The sequence below is a fragment of the Panulirus ornatus genome, chromosome 2 (assembly GCF_036320965.1).
Source record: "Panulirus ornatus isolate Po-2019 chromosome 2, ASM3632096v1, whole genome shotgun sequence".
NCBI classification, from domain to species: Eukaryota; Metazoa; Arthropoda; class Malacostraca; order Decapoda; family Palinuridae; genus Panulirus; species Panulirus ornatus.
In genome coordinates this window covers 105,476,734-105,491,455 of record NC_092225.1, presented here as the reverse complement: position 1 = coordinate 105,491,455, position 14,722 = coordinate 105,476,734, and the positions used below count along the sequence as shown (strand labels likewise).

General features: G+C 44.8%; 1 protein-coding gene across 1 annotated transcript in view; it reads left to right on the top strand.

The window, feature by feature from the left end:
• The first annotated feature begins 972 nt into the window (after positions 1-972).
• The window catches only part of LOC139759137 (tubulin beta-4B chain-like), a 176,182-nt gene continuing 162,432 nt past the window's right edge, over positions 973-14,722 (top strand). Inside the window, exon 1 of the mRNA XM_071681134.1 lies at positions 973-1,203. Within this exon, the coding sequence (XP_071537235.1) occupies positions 1,147-1,203 (57 nt within the window). The 5' untranslated portion in view covers positions 973-1,146. The remainder of the gene's footprint in view (positions 1,204-14,722) is intronic.

Sequence of the window (14,722 nt, the reverse complement as noted above, 5' to 3'; positions counted from 1 at the left end):
GTACCAAGCGTGACCACCTCGGATGCAAAGAAGTATGAAGAGAACGAGACAAAAACGTAGAAGAAATTGAACCGAGTTCCTAAGGTGTTTTAGACGTGATTACTGGAAAGACGAGCAAAACGTTGCTGAATTCTGTGTCCATACTTACGGTGACGACCATTAAATACACACACACACACACACACACACACACACACACACACACACACACACACACACACACACACACACACACACACACACAATATTTTATCAGCATATGACATATCTTTTTCACTTGCATCTAATTGATCAGATTGACTCTAACGTGTTCATCGTTTCTCATGTGTCCTCCTTGCGTCTTACGTCTCTGAAAGCATTTTGCTGGTCCTCAAGTGCAGCAACATCGCCCCTGACCACAGCTCGTAACACATCTGCTTGACGAACCCGTGAACTCTGAACTTTGATTCATGCCTTTCCACTCAGCCATCCCCTCATATTCTATCATTTCGCCATTATGCCGCACACGAATAATGTGGAAAGCAACGAGAACATCAATTTCCGTTTATCTCAATGCAATAACAATTGTATATAATCAGTCTAGGATATAATAATGTTACAGAATCTTGTATCGGATGCCAGCGGCCGCCTCCATAGCTTATGGTGTACAGTCCTTCCCGTCCGCAGATTTTGCATTCACTTGCTACTTCCCGTCCTGAGACCTGCGCCAATGTCGTTTTAGAAGAACCCTGAGTCGTGTTGGAGGTTCCCATGAGAAGCTACCATAGTATTTTTATCTTCCTCACGTGCTGGCGAGGGTGGGCTCCCGCTCCCTCCCGCCCGGGTCACGTACCAATGAGATGAATATCCTTCAACCAGTGTTTCACGATCATTCTTTATATGCAAAGTGATGCATCATAAAACACAATATAATGAAAATAATTCGTCTGTACCTAAGAAATCAAGCCTTCTTGATGTATGCAATGCGTGGGAGGGAGAGTGAGTGCTGCCATCTACACGTGGTGATCGTGCTCTGGGACGCGAGCTTGAGCTAACGCGCCGGCAGCACCAGCCAGACCTCCCTCCCCTCAGTCGTGCCCCTTCTCACTAACACTACTCACGCATTATCTTCAACACTCCTCTACTGCCTCCTCCGACACCACCATCATGAGGGAGATCGTCCACCTTCAGGCCGGCCAGTGTGGCAATCAGATCGGGTCGAAGGTATGGCTGTGTTTGTGTGTACATACGTTGTGGTGAGAAAATTAGCTTTCTTCTAATTAGAGGACAGGAGATGGTGTGATTCCTGGCTTATATATCACAAAGTGAACGGTTAACAAATATTGAAAACTCAAAATTTGTGTCGACAGATGAAGGCATAAAGGAAATTACATTAATTGATATTGAGAGAAATTTTGCAGTTAAGTATGACGTTGCTGGTAAAATTTGTGGTCAATCGTAAACAGGTGGAAGGCAGTTTTATCATTGTAGCTAACACCACATTCTGTAGATCAGCTTGGTAGTTTTCCACAACGTATGTTAGGAAGCGGTGTCACAGTGGCTATGTTAGATCCCGGTATACTCTGGCCAACGGTCGTGAAGGTAATGAGTTAGTTCTGTCTGCCTGTTCATCTGGCGGTCGGCCAGAACGTCTGTTATTTCTGTAGACGAGTCAGCATCTATGTGCTTAGTAACTCCATTTCCTTGTTTGTAAGTACATGGCTTGGGGCACAGATACGAGCGTATCTTGCAGAAGCAATATATGGTTCCTTTCGTAATTCCGGGATATGAATCTGGGCTGATGTGCTTTTTTTTTTCTGAACTTGTAACTATCCCCTTTACATTATTTCGCTGTACACCATCTGTACTGGAAAGTATTGTTATTTAAGATTCATTCTACGAGATGATACGGTATTTCATTACTCGCTACGGACACATTATCTCATGCCTTACTGTAGGGACTAGCTCATTAAAGTTTCTTTAAGTTCTTAGATTCCTTCAAGCAAAACGATATTTACCTAATTCAAGCAAGCAGATCCATTGGGGATTTAGTTCCAGAACGGTGGTGTCACACGTGTGCACAACTTTATATGATTACCGAAGGAATCATGATAAGCCCAGCCGTTATCATGTGTAAATAGATTGATATATTCACGCAGTCGCAATATACTCATGAGTGACCAGTCTCAATACCTAAGTTCATAAAGCGTGATGAAATAAAGATATCCAGTTATCCTCCAGGATTTTAAAATTAATATTGTATATTAATTGAACTGAAGCGTTCTGTTATGTATACATTTTTTTCGTTATATTTCGTAAGTTTTATTCTTCAACTGAAACAACTTACTGAGCAAATGACTGTTTGACGAGTAACCTGTTCCTGATAATCGAGCCAGATATTCCCCACCATTTGCTGGTTATTGTGTGACCTCGTGACTTATAAGAGCGATTTTGTTTGATGAATGAAAGGTTTTGTGGCGCCTCAACTGACAAGTTAAACAAGCCTTTTTACAATGGACCGGGTGGCCATATCTCTCCTCGCACGTGTTCATGACTTCCACCTCTCACACAGGGTAAATCATTACCAGTAAGGAGGATTATTGATCTCAGCAAGTATATGTTCCGTTTACATAATATTTTCAGGAATGTTGATTTTTACAATAGCCCCAGGCTTTTTTTTTTTCTTTTCGTTAAAAAAACAGTTTTCTTTTTTCTGATTGTTTTAAGTTTGTGCTAGTTTTGGGCACTGGCCTTAGTGTTGGCACCAGTGTTAGTGCGCTACTGGCACCAGTGTTGGTGCGTTACTGGCACTAGTGTTGGCACTACTGTTGGTGCATTACTGGCACCAGTGTTGGCACCAGTGGTAGCTTGCCTAAACCTAGCTCTTGACTCTCCATTTCTCTTACCTTACTCTTATTTTACCCAACCGGAAGACCTTCCTTAGGACTGCATTCTGTAGTTAGCAAAAATTCGATATATTCATTTATCTATTATTATTATTATTATTATTATTATTATTATTATTATTATTATTATTATTATTATTTTTCTAATATTCCAAAAGAAGGAACAGAGAAGGGGGCCAGGTGATGATATTCCCTCAAAGGCCCAGTTCTCTGTTCTTAACGCTACCTCGCTAACGCGGGAAATGGCGAATAGTTTGAAAAAAAAATTATTATTATTATTATTATTATTATTATTATTATTATTATTATTATTATTTTGTTTTTGTTGTTTTGAAGAGCAGCAATTGATATTCTAACCTAAGAATACAAAACTGGTGTGATATTTGTCTAACTTTACTGGTCGTTTGGTTTACAAGTTAGGTGTGCGTCAAATGTTTTCGAGTCGGTTATATTCGGGTTATGTTTACAGGTTTACCCTCTCTGTGGTGTAACTGTTAGCGTTCCTGACCCCACGTGATCATTCACGGGCCTCTCAGGTTCGAGCGCGTAGGTTCGGATCCTGTTTTTGGCAGTTGGTCCATAGTCAACGCAGCTGCTCATCCACCCCTATGGTTGGTCGATTGAATGGGCACTCGGTTGAGGCTAGAATATATATATATATATATATATATATATATATATATATATATATATATATATATATATATATATATTTTTTTTTTTTTTTTTATACTTTGTCGCTGTCTCCCGCGTTTGCGAGGTAGCGCAAGGAAACAGACGAAAGAAATGGCCCCCCCCCCCATACACATGTATATACATACGTCCACACACGCAAATATACATACCTACACAGCTTTCCATGGTTTACCCCAGACGCTTCACATGCCTTGATTCAATCCACTGACAGCACGTCAACCCCGGTATACCACATCGCTCCAATTCACTCTATTCCTTGCCCTCCTTTCACCCTCCTGCATGTTCAGGCCCCGATCACACAAAATCTTTTTCACTCCATCTTTCCACCTCCAATTTGGTCTCCCTCTTCTCCTTGCTCCCTCCACCTCCGACACATATATCCTCTTGGTCATATATATATGTACACAGCGTTAATGAGATGGCCCAAATGACTAACGAAAATCCTGTGATGGTTATGCAGCCTCTTCATAAATGATCTAGTTTTGACTGCAACATTATAGCATGAACATTTGATAGAAAGAAAGACTTCTTGTAACTGGATGTCAACATATTGTTCTGCCACATTGATGACGTCAAACAGTTACGCTGCCACAAGCGGTCTCCCGTGTACCGGCCGGGCGGTGCACGGTAGGTAACGACGGTACACACCCACCCACCGGTGACACGGTCATAATACAGAGTAGGTTGTTTGTACCGAGAACTACCGAGACGCAGTTTGGGCTGGACTGGTTCTGGGGGAACAAGTGAATAAATAAATTGTTTATACCCTCGATGATTCATTATTTATAGGAACGATCGTTCTAACAAGGGTTCGCTACAGACAGAACACGGTCTGGGGTATGGAGGGAGGATGGATGTGTCGGGTGAATGTGACAGCTTGCAACAAGTAAAGGAATGGATGAGGAACTACCGAGACATAACAATATACTTATATATTACATGTACTGCAACACGAATTTGAGGTTGAGTTGTTGGATTTAACAGGGTAGCTGGTTAGTTTTTGGGCTCTGGTCAAAGTAAAGCGTTACTCATGTAGCTCTGTCTCGAACAATCTAAATTTTGGCGCATTTCAGTTCGTAAGTCAGTTATCAGCTAACCTGTAACACTGTAGCTAGTCGACTGAAGGCTAGTCTTACATGTACTTGTTGATGGGTCACGCGTATTTATGCTCTTTTATTTATCGTTGTTATCCAATCCATGTTGACGTTAACGTGTGACGTGTGAGTACGGAATGTGATGGAGGCCATGAGCTGGGCGGTCCGTGTTCAGCTCTGCCGCTGTTGTGATAGTACTACGTGCAGTGCTGCTGGGACCGCTCTGTGGTCTACCCCGCCTCCAGTTTTGCTGAGGAAGACGTGAATAATGTTCATGGTCGTTCGTCATGATGGAAAACATTTCTTTTTTCTATCTTCGATTGTACATATGATGATGTGGCAGGTTTACTCGAAATCAGTTGTTGTGAGTGTCAGATATTGTGAGTGTCAGGTGTTGTGAGTATCACATGTTGTGAGGTTGTGAGTGTCAAGTGTCTTGAATAAGTTATTTCGCGGGATAGGTAGTCCCTGGCTTGGCTTGGGTTGGCGGTTAGGCACTTGAGCGGTGAGGTAGACAACGCGCTCACTGACAGGAAACTCTAACAAAAAGAAACTTTGTTAAGCAATTCCACGCTGATTTGGACCATGAACTATTGCTACGTGATTACCCTGATATCGCAAATATTACCAGGCATATGACTAGAGGTAAGCCTACAGACAATATCATATCCCACTCGGAAGGTAACAGTATCCCAGATTACCTCTGTGGAGGGACTGACGTTAGAGCTCAGACTAACATTGCCACAGTAGACGGGGAACAGGAGACTAAGAAAGTCAAAGCTCTGGAAAAAAAAAGTCCTTTGGAAGAAGGATTGATTTCCATACTGAGAATGTAGACGTGACGAGGAGGTATGATGAGTTATATGACAAGAAGGTCACCATTTTTAACCTGTAGGTAGATCATGTTTGTACGGTTATCCGTGGGCTTGATAGCTTGAGCCGACCCTTGATGGTCAGGTCAAGGGTAGATATCTCCATCGTCGTGTTCAAGGAATAAAAGAAAAAGCTGGAGAATGAGGACGAGATTTGCTGATAATATCCGGAAGTTCTGCCAGTTGAGCGGTGGGGGTGGAAGGGGAGGGGAGGAGGGGGCTGTGAACTGCGGCGGGTCTTACACCAGGGGAGGGGGGCTACAGTGCCAGGAGGAGGGGGGCTACAGTGCCAGGAGGAGGGGGGCTACAGTGCCAGGAGGAGGGGGCTACAGTGCCAGGAGGAGGGGGGCTACAGTGCCAGGAGGAGGGGGGCTACAGTGCCAGGAGGAGGGGGCTACAGTGCCAGGAGGAGGGGGCTACAGTGCCAGGAGGAGGGGGCTACAGTGCCAGGAGGAGGGGGCTACAGTGCCAGGAGGAGGGGGGCTACAGTGCCAGGAGGAGGGGGCTACAGTGCCAGGAGGAGGGGGGCTACAGTGCCAGGAGGAGGGGGCTACAGTGCCAGGAGGAGGGGGCTACAGTGCCAGGAGGAGGGGGCTACAGTGCCAGGAGGAGGGGGCTACAGTGCCAGGAGGAGGGGGCTACAGTGCCAGGAGGAGGGGAGATTAGCAGTAACAGGGGGAGGAGGGGGCGCTACAGTGCCAGGAGGAGGGGAGATTAGCAGTAACAGGGGGAGGAGGGGGCGCTACAGTGCCAGGACGAGGGGAGGTTAGCAGTACCAGGGGGAGGGGGCACTACTGTACCAGGGGAGGGGGCGCTACAGTACCAGGAGGAGGGGAGGTTAGCAGTACCAGGGGTAGGGGGCGCTACAGTACCAGGACGAGGGGAGGTTAGCAGTAACAGGGGGAGGGGGCGCTACAGTACCAGGAGGAGGGGAGGTTAGCAGTAACAGGGGGAGGGGGCGCTATATTACCACGAGGAGGGGAGGTTAAAAGTACTAGGGGGAAGGGGAGCTTGCAACAGCAGGGGGTGAGGGTCGGTGGTGTTGGCAACGTGAGGGACAGAGCCAGTGTGGCACCGGGAAAGTCAGCCTTGGTAACGGGTCATGACACGTATAATTATGGCCCAACAGCCGCAGGGAGGGCGCCGGTAAGGCCATGTGAGATGTTGTGAGATGTTGGTGGTCCTCCCGAGATGTGGTGAGATGTTGATGGTCCTCCCGGGATGTGATGAGATGTTGGTGGTCCTCCCGAGATGTGGTGAGATGGTGGTCCTCACGAGATGTGGTGAGATGTTGATGGTCCTCCCGGGATGTGATGAGATGTTGGTGGTCCTCCGAGATGTGGTCCGAGATGTGGTGAGATGGTGGTCCTCACGAGATGTGGTGAGATGTTGGTGGTCTTAATTGTCTGGCTTCTTGATGTTCTTGTCAAGTGGCACCTTTATGTACCGGAGACAGCTCCCCACGCTCTGTGGTCACCACCCCTGCACACACCGGCCCCTGAGGCCACCCACACTATGTGGCCAACCCCCTTCCCCGCTTTGAGGGCTCCCACACTGTGGTCACTCAGGCTCCGAAGACTCCAACACTGTGTGGTCACACGTCTGGCTTCACAGCGTCCCATACAGGCAACTCCTATTGTTGAGTAGCGACTGCAGGTAAATTCATATTAAGAGGGAAGATAGTGTGAGTTGGGTATAACTCAGTATGATGGTGTGGTAACAAGAGAATAGCATGAAAGATGGACCTAGGGTTTGTAACCCCCTATTTGTACAAGGAATTCCTTTTTCATGTTTTCTGTCTGTAAACAAGTTTCCGTTTATTGTTTGTCGATACGAGACAAGAATTGGTGTAAGCCTTAACCACTTAACCAAGGAGTTGGTATATGTAAAATGAAGAAAAAAGAATTCGAATGAGTTTTTTCGTCTTGAATGTTGAAACTACCGAAGAATTATCTTGTATTAACAAGAGTTTAACCTTCAGCAAGCCTAAGTGGTATTGTTCAGATATTGCAAGAGATATACGACGGAGAAATAAACTCAACCTTAAAGAATCAGACAGTGTCCCAAATATTGCAACGCATTATTACACAATCAGGGGGACGTGAATACTTAACAAAAAAATCCAAGAGAGAATACGAAGTGAGTATTGTAAGAGGTAGTAATAGAGATTTTAAAAGTTTTATAGATGTATCAATAATTAGAAACTTATAAGGAGTGAGATAGAACCCTTAATAAACGTGGATGATAAAGGCGTTACAAGAAACCTGATTAAGTTTTTAGTTGTGTTTTTACTCAAGAAAACAGCGACATCACGATAGTTAATCTTGATAATATCTGGATAATTCATTTGACAAGGTTAGGCTATGCAAGATTGCGTAAAATTAGATCACACGAGGTAACAGTGCCAGATAGGTTAGGTAAGTGTAAGGATGGAAAAGAAAATCGAATTACGCTAATCCGCCAACCTTTTCCTCTTTTAAAAGAAAAAAAAAATACTTAGCGAAAAAGTGTAATAGCAGAATTTACCGTCACAGGTCGAGAAGTACTAACTCGGATAAGTTGAAGCCTAATAAAAGTCCAGGTCCTGATGGTAACTGAAAACGTCAAACACGAAATTGCTAAACTGTTGACCTACATAGTCAGTAAATGTCTCCAGGATGAAATAGTACTGCAGGATTGGCAGACGTTACCCCTATATTCAAAAAGAGAAGCCGTAGATTGCCTGATAATACCATCCTATTACCCTCGCATCATTTATATGTAAACTTTTGGAATCGATTATTAGAGCTAAATTCGTAGCCTTACTGGAACAAGACAGTCTGATCAATCAGATACAGCGTGGTTTTAGAATGCACAGATCATGCCTAACAAACCTACGTGAATTGTATGATAGATAATTCAATACCGACGGCAAGACAAAAGCAATAGATTTTATATTTCTGGACTTCAAGAAAGCATTCGACAGAGTCCCTCACGTTTGATTGATTCATAAAGTCTGGCCCTTGGAGATTTCTGGTTGCGTAGGAAATTGGACAGAAGCCTGGTTACGTGACAGATGACACAAAAGTCGGTAATGCCATATTAACTGAAGAAGAGGCATAGATTAAAAGAGGATCTAGATAAGCTAAATTCATTTAACGTCAATGAATGTCAGCAGTAACAAGTAGGAAACCTCAACAAAAAACATGATAGGTCACAAGGTAAAGGATACTCTTAGTAAGAGGAATCTTGGGGTCACTGCCTCTAGCTACTTCAAATTCCTCCAGAATTGTAATGAAGCTACTAAGAAAGCAAATAGGATGTTGGGATATATCAACAGAAACTTTTCATTCAAAGCAAGGGTGTGATATTGCCGCTAAAACTAGGTAGTTAGACCACACCCCGAATATGCAGTTCAGTTTTGGGCCTCCCACTTAAGCAAGGGTATTCTTAAACTGGATGCATTTCAGCGAGGAGCAACTATATAGACTCTTGAGTGACAAACCATACGAGGACAGATTGCGAGAATTTAACTTGTTCTTCCTCCTCAAGAACAAATTAATAGAACGTTTTGAAATACTTAAGGATTCAACAACGTCGATATTAAAAATTTCTGTACGGTAGCGTTATCGCCACCAACGAGAGGAAATGGACCAAACCTAAGAGGTCACCAGGTTCATCTGGACTGTACGAAATATTTCTTTACTGGTCCATTACTTATCCTTGGAATTAGTTCCCAGAAAATGTTTTTCAGAACAACAACTTTGATGTCTTCAAAATTAGTCTTGATCATCACTTGCCACTCTCCGGTATTGAATAATTTATTTGATCAATCATCATAACGTAGTGGTAGACCATACTACCTTCTCAACCACTGGCCATGTTGCGGCAACATGAAAAACATTGATTAATCTATGGTACCTGCTCTGAGAGAGTAAGTGACAATTATTGTATCATCTTCAACATCAGGAATAATATACACATGGTAAGTTGAGAGGCTGGAGCTCAAGTTTATCCTTACTGTTGTCTTATAATAAACAAAAGATCAAGGGATGCAAGTCCTTGGTGACGGGATACATGACATATTTGTGTTCATTCTTATGATTTTCCTTTAGAAATTTCCTTCAGACATGTTAGTTCTGTAAGGTATTCTTTTTTCTACCTGTTTTCTGTACGGCGTGTTGGCGGAGGGAGTGGAAAGTGGATAGGAGAACCTTTGCTTTCCTCTTCTTCTCTTCAGCTGCTTTTAAGGGGATTGTACTTTTTATCCTTTTTTAAGTAGTGTTAAGGCCAGAACCACCCCACTTGGATCTTGGATCTGTGTGGTCTGTGTATCTGTGTAACCCTATGTACCTCCCACTGAAATACTTGAGACAAAGTAAAACACGGTTGCATGGCAAAAGTGAAAGGGTATTCACGGTGTTGCACTCCCGCCCAGACGGTGGTTTGTGAGTTAATCTTGATAATATCTGGATAATTCATTTGACAAGGTTAGGCTATGCAAGATTGCGTAAAATTAGATCACACGAGGTAACAGTGCCAGATAGGTTAGGTTAAGTGTAAGGATGGAAAAGAAAATCGAATTACGCTAATCCGCCAACCTTTTCCTCTTTTAAAAGAAAAAAAAAAAACATACATAGCGAAAAAGTGTAATAGGCAGGGATGTGTCAATGCCGTAAGGTGTAAGTGTTAAGATGGTGATACGAAGGGGTTATCAAGTGTCGCTATTTGTTGCGTTACACCCGAAGAGTTGCTCCGGGGGTTACATTTCAGCCTAGAAGCGGATTCGGCGCTACGTTACACCCCAGGAGTTGCTCCGGATGTTATATTATACCCTTTGTGCGACTGCGGTGATAGTTACACCCCAGGAGTTACTCGAGACGTTACGTCACATCCTCGAAACAGCTCCTGCTTTACGTTACATCCCAGGAGTTGCTCCGGGCATGGCATTATAGCTTAGGAATGGCTCCTGCTTACATAATATCTCAGGAGTTGCTCCGGCCGTTACGTAACACCTGAAAGAGCGATTCGTGCAGTTACGATACCCCCTCAGGAGCGGCTCTGTGCGTTGCGTTACGCTCATAGGAGCGACTCACGAGACGTTTCGGGAGTTACGTTACACCTTAAGAGCGGTTCTGAGCGTCTCATTACACCTCAGGAACGGCTCCAGGGTTACCCTACAACTCAGATAGCGACTTCGACCGTTACTTCACTGTTTGGATATAGAAAGCGTTGGTGCCGGTAGCGCAGTGAGCCAGCACTTCAGTGACTGTCAAGCTCCCCTCCCTGGTGCAGGATACCGATTTTTCTGTCTTTCTTATATTCACGTGGGTCGCTGACATTCTTTCCATAAACATGCACTCGATCCGCCTCTCATAACACAAGACAACACAACAAACACGACTCGTTGATCTCAACTCTGAATTTTGCTGTAGTGAGCCCTACGTGCCAGCTCTGCCTAATTCGTCGTAAGGACTCGTAGGTAGGTTGGTAGGTAGACAGGTAAGTACTCTCTCAGAACTTGCACAATCATTCAGGACAAGACCATAGACATCTTAGTTTACTGGTTCTGTTCCTGCCGCCTCCAGACGCGTTTTCCTGCCCAGCATTACCGTACACTATCCTTCATCATGCACTCTCATCCCCTGCCACCGACCCCAGCACTTCACTCTGGCACCTCCCAACCACCACCATCCCCAGCACCTAAGCCTAGCCCCTCCCACCCATCTATCCCAGCACCTCACTCTGGGCCCTCTTAGCCACCAACCACAGCACCTAAGCCTGGTCCCTCCTAGCCACCAACCCAAGCACCTCACTCTGGCAGACAGACTACTTTCGACGAGATTTCCCAAAAGGCAGAGGTAGCGCGCAGCGCTCACGGGAACATCAAGAGCTACGAAGAACAAATCATATAAGTTAATTGTTGTAACGTGTCATGTCTGAGATGGAGAAACTGTATATATGTGGAGCGAAAGCCATTACTCCTCGAGTGGGTGAGTCAGAGAGAAAAAAACATCAACCTGAATCAAAGGAGTGAAATCTGACAGCCACTGAAGCGCATGCTCACTGCACAGCCGTCGCTAACCTCTCCGATACTCAGGTGTGTAGTGTTGGTAACAAACCTGCCCGATGGGTGGCAGTCTACCACCTGCTACTGAGAGACATTACTAACATATGAAGTGTTTATGTATCTGGTTCTTCAAGACTGGTCTTGACCCCTGGCCCCAGCTTACAACTCACTGGCACTTCCAACACAGCCTCCTCTTTCCTTTCATCCTACCCAACCCCACCCTGTACCCCATCCCACCTCACAAGGAAGCTCTGCCTCCCAGTCAACAAGAAGGATCTGCAGATGTCATGGCCCTGTGCGGTCCCACGCACCATGTAAACTCACCAGGGGAGGTTTCCGGAACTGACGTGTTTAGTACACTGCAGTGACGTAACCATTCTTCCTTGGTACTAGTATGAGGAACCATATGTAGTGCTGGTACGGTGAACCATGTGTGGTACTGGGAGGAGGAACCATGTGTGGTACTGGGAGGAGGAACCATGTGTGGTACTGGGAGGAGGAACCATGTGTGGTGCTGGGAGGAGGAACCATGTGTGGTGCTGGGAGGAAGAACCATGTGTGGTACTGGGAGGAGGAACCATGTGTGGTGCTGGTACGGTGAACCATGTGTGGTACTGGGAGGAGGAACCATGTATGGTGCTGGGAGGAGGAACCATGTGTGGTGCTGGGAGGAGGAACCATGTGTGGTGCTGGGAGGAAGAACCATGTGTGGTACTGGGAGGAGGAACCATGTGTGGTACTGGGAGGAGGAACCATGTGTGGTGCTGGTACGGTGAACCATGTGTGGTACTGGGAGGAGGAACCATGTGTAGTACTGGGAGGAGGAACCATGTGTGGTGCTGGTACGGTGAACCATGTGTAGTACTGGGAGGAGGAACCATGTGTAGTACTGGGAGGAGGAACCATGTGTGGTGCTGGGAGGAGGAACCATGTGTAGTACTGGGAGGAGGAACCATGTGTGGTGCTGGGAGGAGGAACCATGTGTAGTACTGGGAGGAGGAACCATGTGTGGTGCTGGTACGGTGAACCATGTGTAGTACTGGGAGGAGGAACCATACATGTGAATATAATGAATATAATGAATCTGTCCTGCACGCGGATGTTTGGTTGTTGGTCTCTTTCATATGTATGTTCTTTCTGCATCGAAGCTGGCGTCCGAACCTCCGTGTTGGTTCATTCATACCTCGGATTTGATTCATCCACGGAGTTTATTCATACCGTAGTGCTTATCTACGTTACACAGTTGTCATAGATTTATTCATCATAATCTCGTTGTAGAGTTTGTTGAGAAACTTGAGACCACACAAGCCCCGGTCTGCATTTCAAGGTATATATATATATATATATATATATATATATATATATATATATATATATATATATATATATATATATATATATTATCCCTGGGGATGGGGAGAAAGAATACTTCCCACGTATTCCCTGCGTGTCGTAGAAGGCGACTAAAAGGGGAGGGAGCAGGGGGCTGGAAATCCTCCCCTCTCGTTTTTTTTAATTTTCCAAAAGAAGGGAACAGAGAAGGGGGCCAGGTGAGGACATTCCCTCAAAGGCCCAGTCCTCTGTTCTTAACGCTACCTCGCTATCGCGGGAAATGGCAAATAGTATGAAAGAAAGAAAGATATATATATATATTCTTTAATAAATAAATTCCACTGCAATACCATCCAAACATGCTGCCTTGCCGGCTTTCATCTTCCGCAAAGCTTTTACTACCTCTTCTCTGTTTACCCAATCATTTTCCCTAACCCTCTCACTTTGCACACCACCTCGACCAAAACACCCTATATCTGCCACTCTATCATCAAACACATTCAACAAACCTTCAAAATACTCACTCCATCTCCTTCTCACATCACCACTACTCGTTATCACCTCCCCATTTGCACCCTTCACTGAAGTTCCCATTTGCTCCCTTGTCTTACGCACTTTATTTACCTCCTTCCAGAACATCTTTTTATTCTCCCTAAAATTTAATGATTGCAGTGGAATTTATTAAAAAAGGGGGTGACTGTATTGTTGACTGGTTGGTAAGGTTATTTAATGTATGTATGACTCATGGTGAGGTGCCTGAGGATTGGCGGAATGCGTGCATAGTGCCATTGTACAAAGGCAAAGGGGATAAGAGTGAGTGCTCAAATTACAGAGGTATAAGTTTGTTGAGTATTCCTGGTAAATTATATGGGAGGGTATTGATTGAGAGGGTGAAGGCATGTACAGAGCATCAGATTGGGGAAGAGCAGTGTGGTTTCAGAAGTGGTAGAGGATGTGTGGATCAGGTGTTTGCTTTGAAGAATGTATGTGAGAAATACTTAGAAAAGCAAATGGATTTGTATGTAGCATTTATGGATCTGGAGAAGGCATATGATAGAGTTGATAGAGATGCTCTGTGGAAGGTATTAAGAATATATGGTGTGGGAGGCAAGTTGTTAGAAGCAGTGAAAAGTTTTTATCGAGGATGTAAGGCATGTGTACGTGTAGGAAGAGAGGAAAGTGATTGGTTCTCAGTGAATGTAGGTTTGCGGCAGGGGTGTGTGATGTCTCCATGGTTGTTTAATTTGTTTATGGATGGGGTTGTTAGGGAGGTGAATGCAAGAGTTTTGGAAAGAGGGGCAAGTATGAAGTCTGTTGGGGATGAGAGAGCTTGGGAAGTGAGTCAGTTGTTGTTCGCTGATGATACAGCGCTGGTGGCTGATTCATGTGAGAAACTGCAGAAGCTGGTGACTGAGTTTGGTAAAGTGTGTGACAGAAGAAAGTTAAGAGTAAATGTGAATAAGAGCAAGGTTATTAGGTACAGTAGGGTTGAGGGTCAAGTCAATTGGGAGGTGAGTTTGAATGGAGAAAAACTGGAGGAAGTGAAGTGTTTTAGATATCTGGGAGTGGATCTGGCAGCGGATGGAACCATGGAAGCGGAAGTGGATCATAGGGTGGGGGAGGGGGCGAAAATTCTGGGAGCCTTGAAGAATGTGTGGAAGTCGAGAACATTATCTCGGAAAGCAAAAATGGGTATGTTTGAAGGAATAGTGGTTCCAACAATGTTGTATGGTTGCGAGGCGTGGGCTATGGATAGAGTTGTGCGCAGGAGGATGGATGTGCTGGAAATGAGAT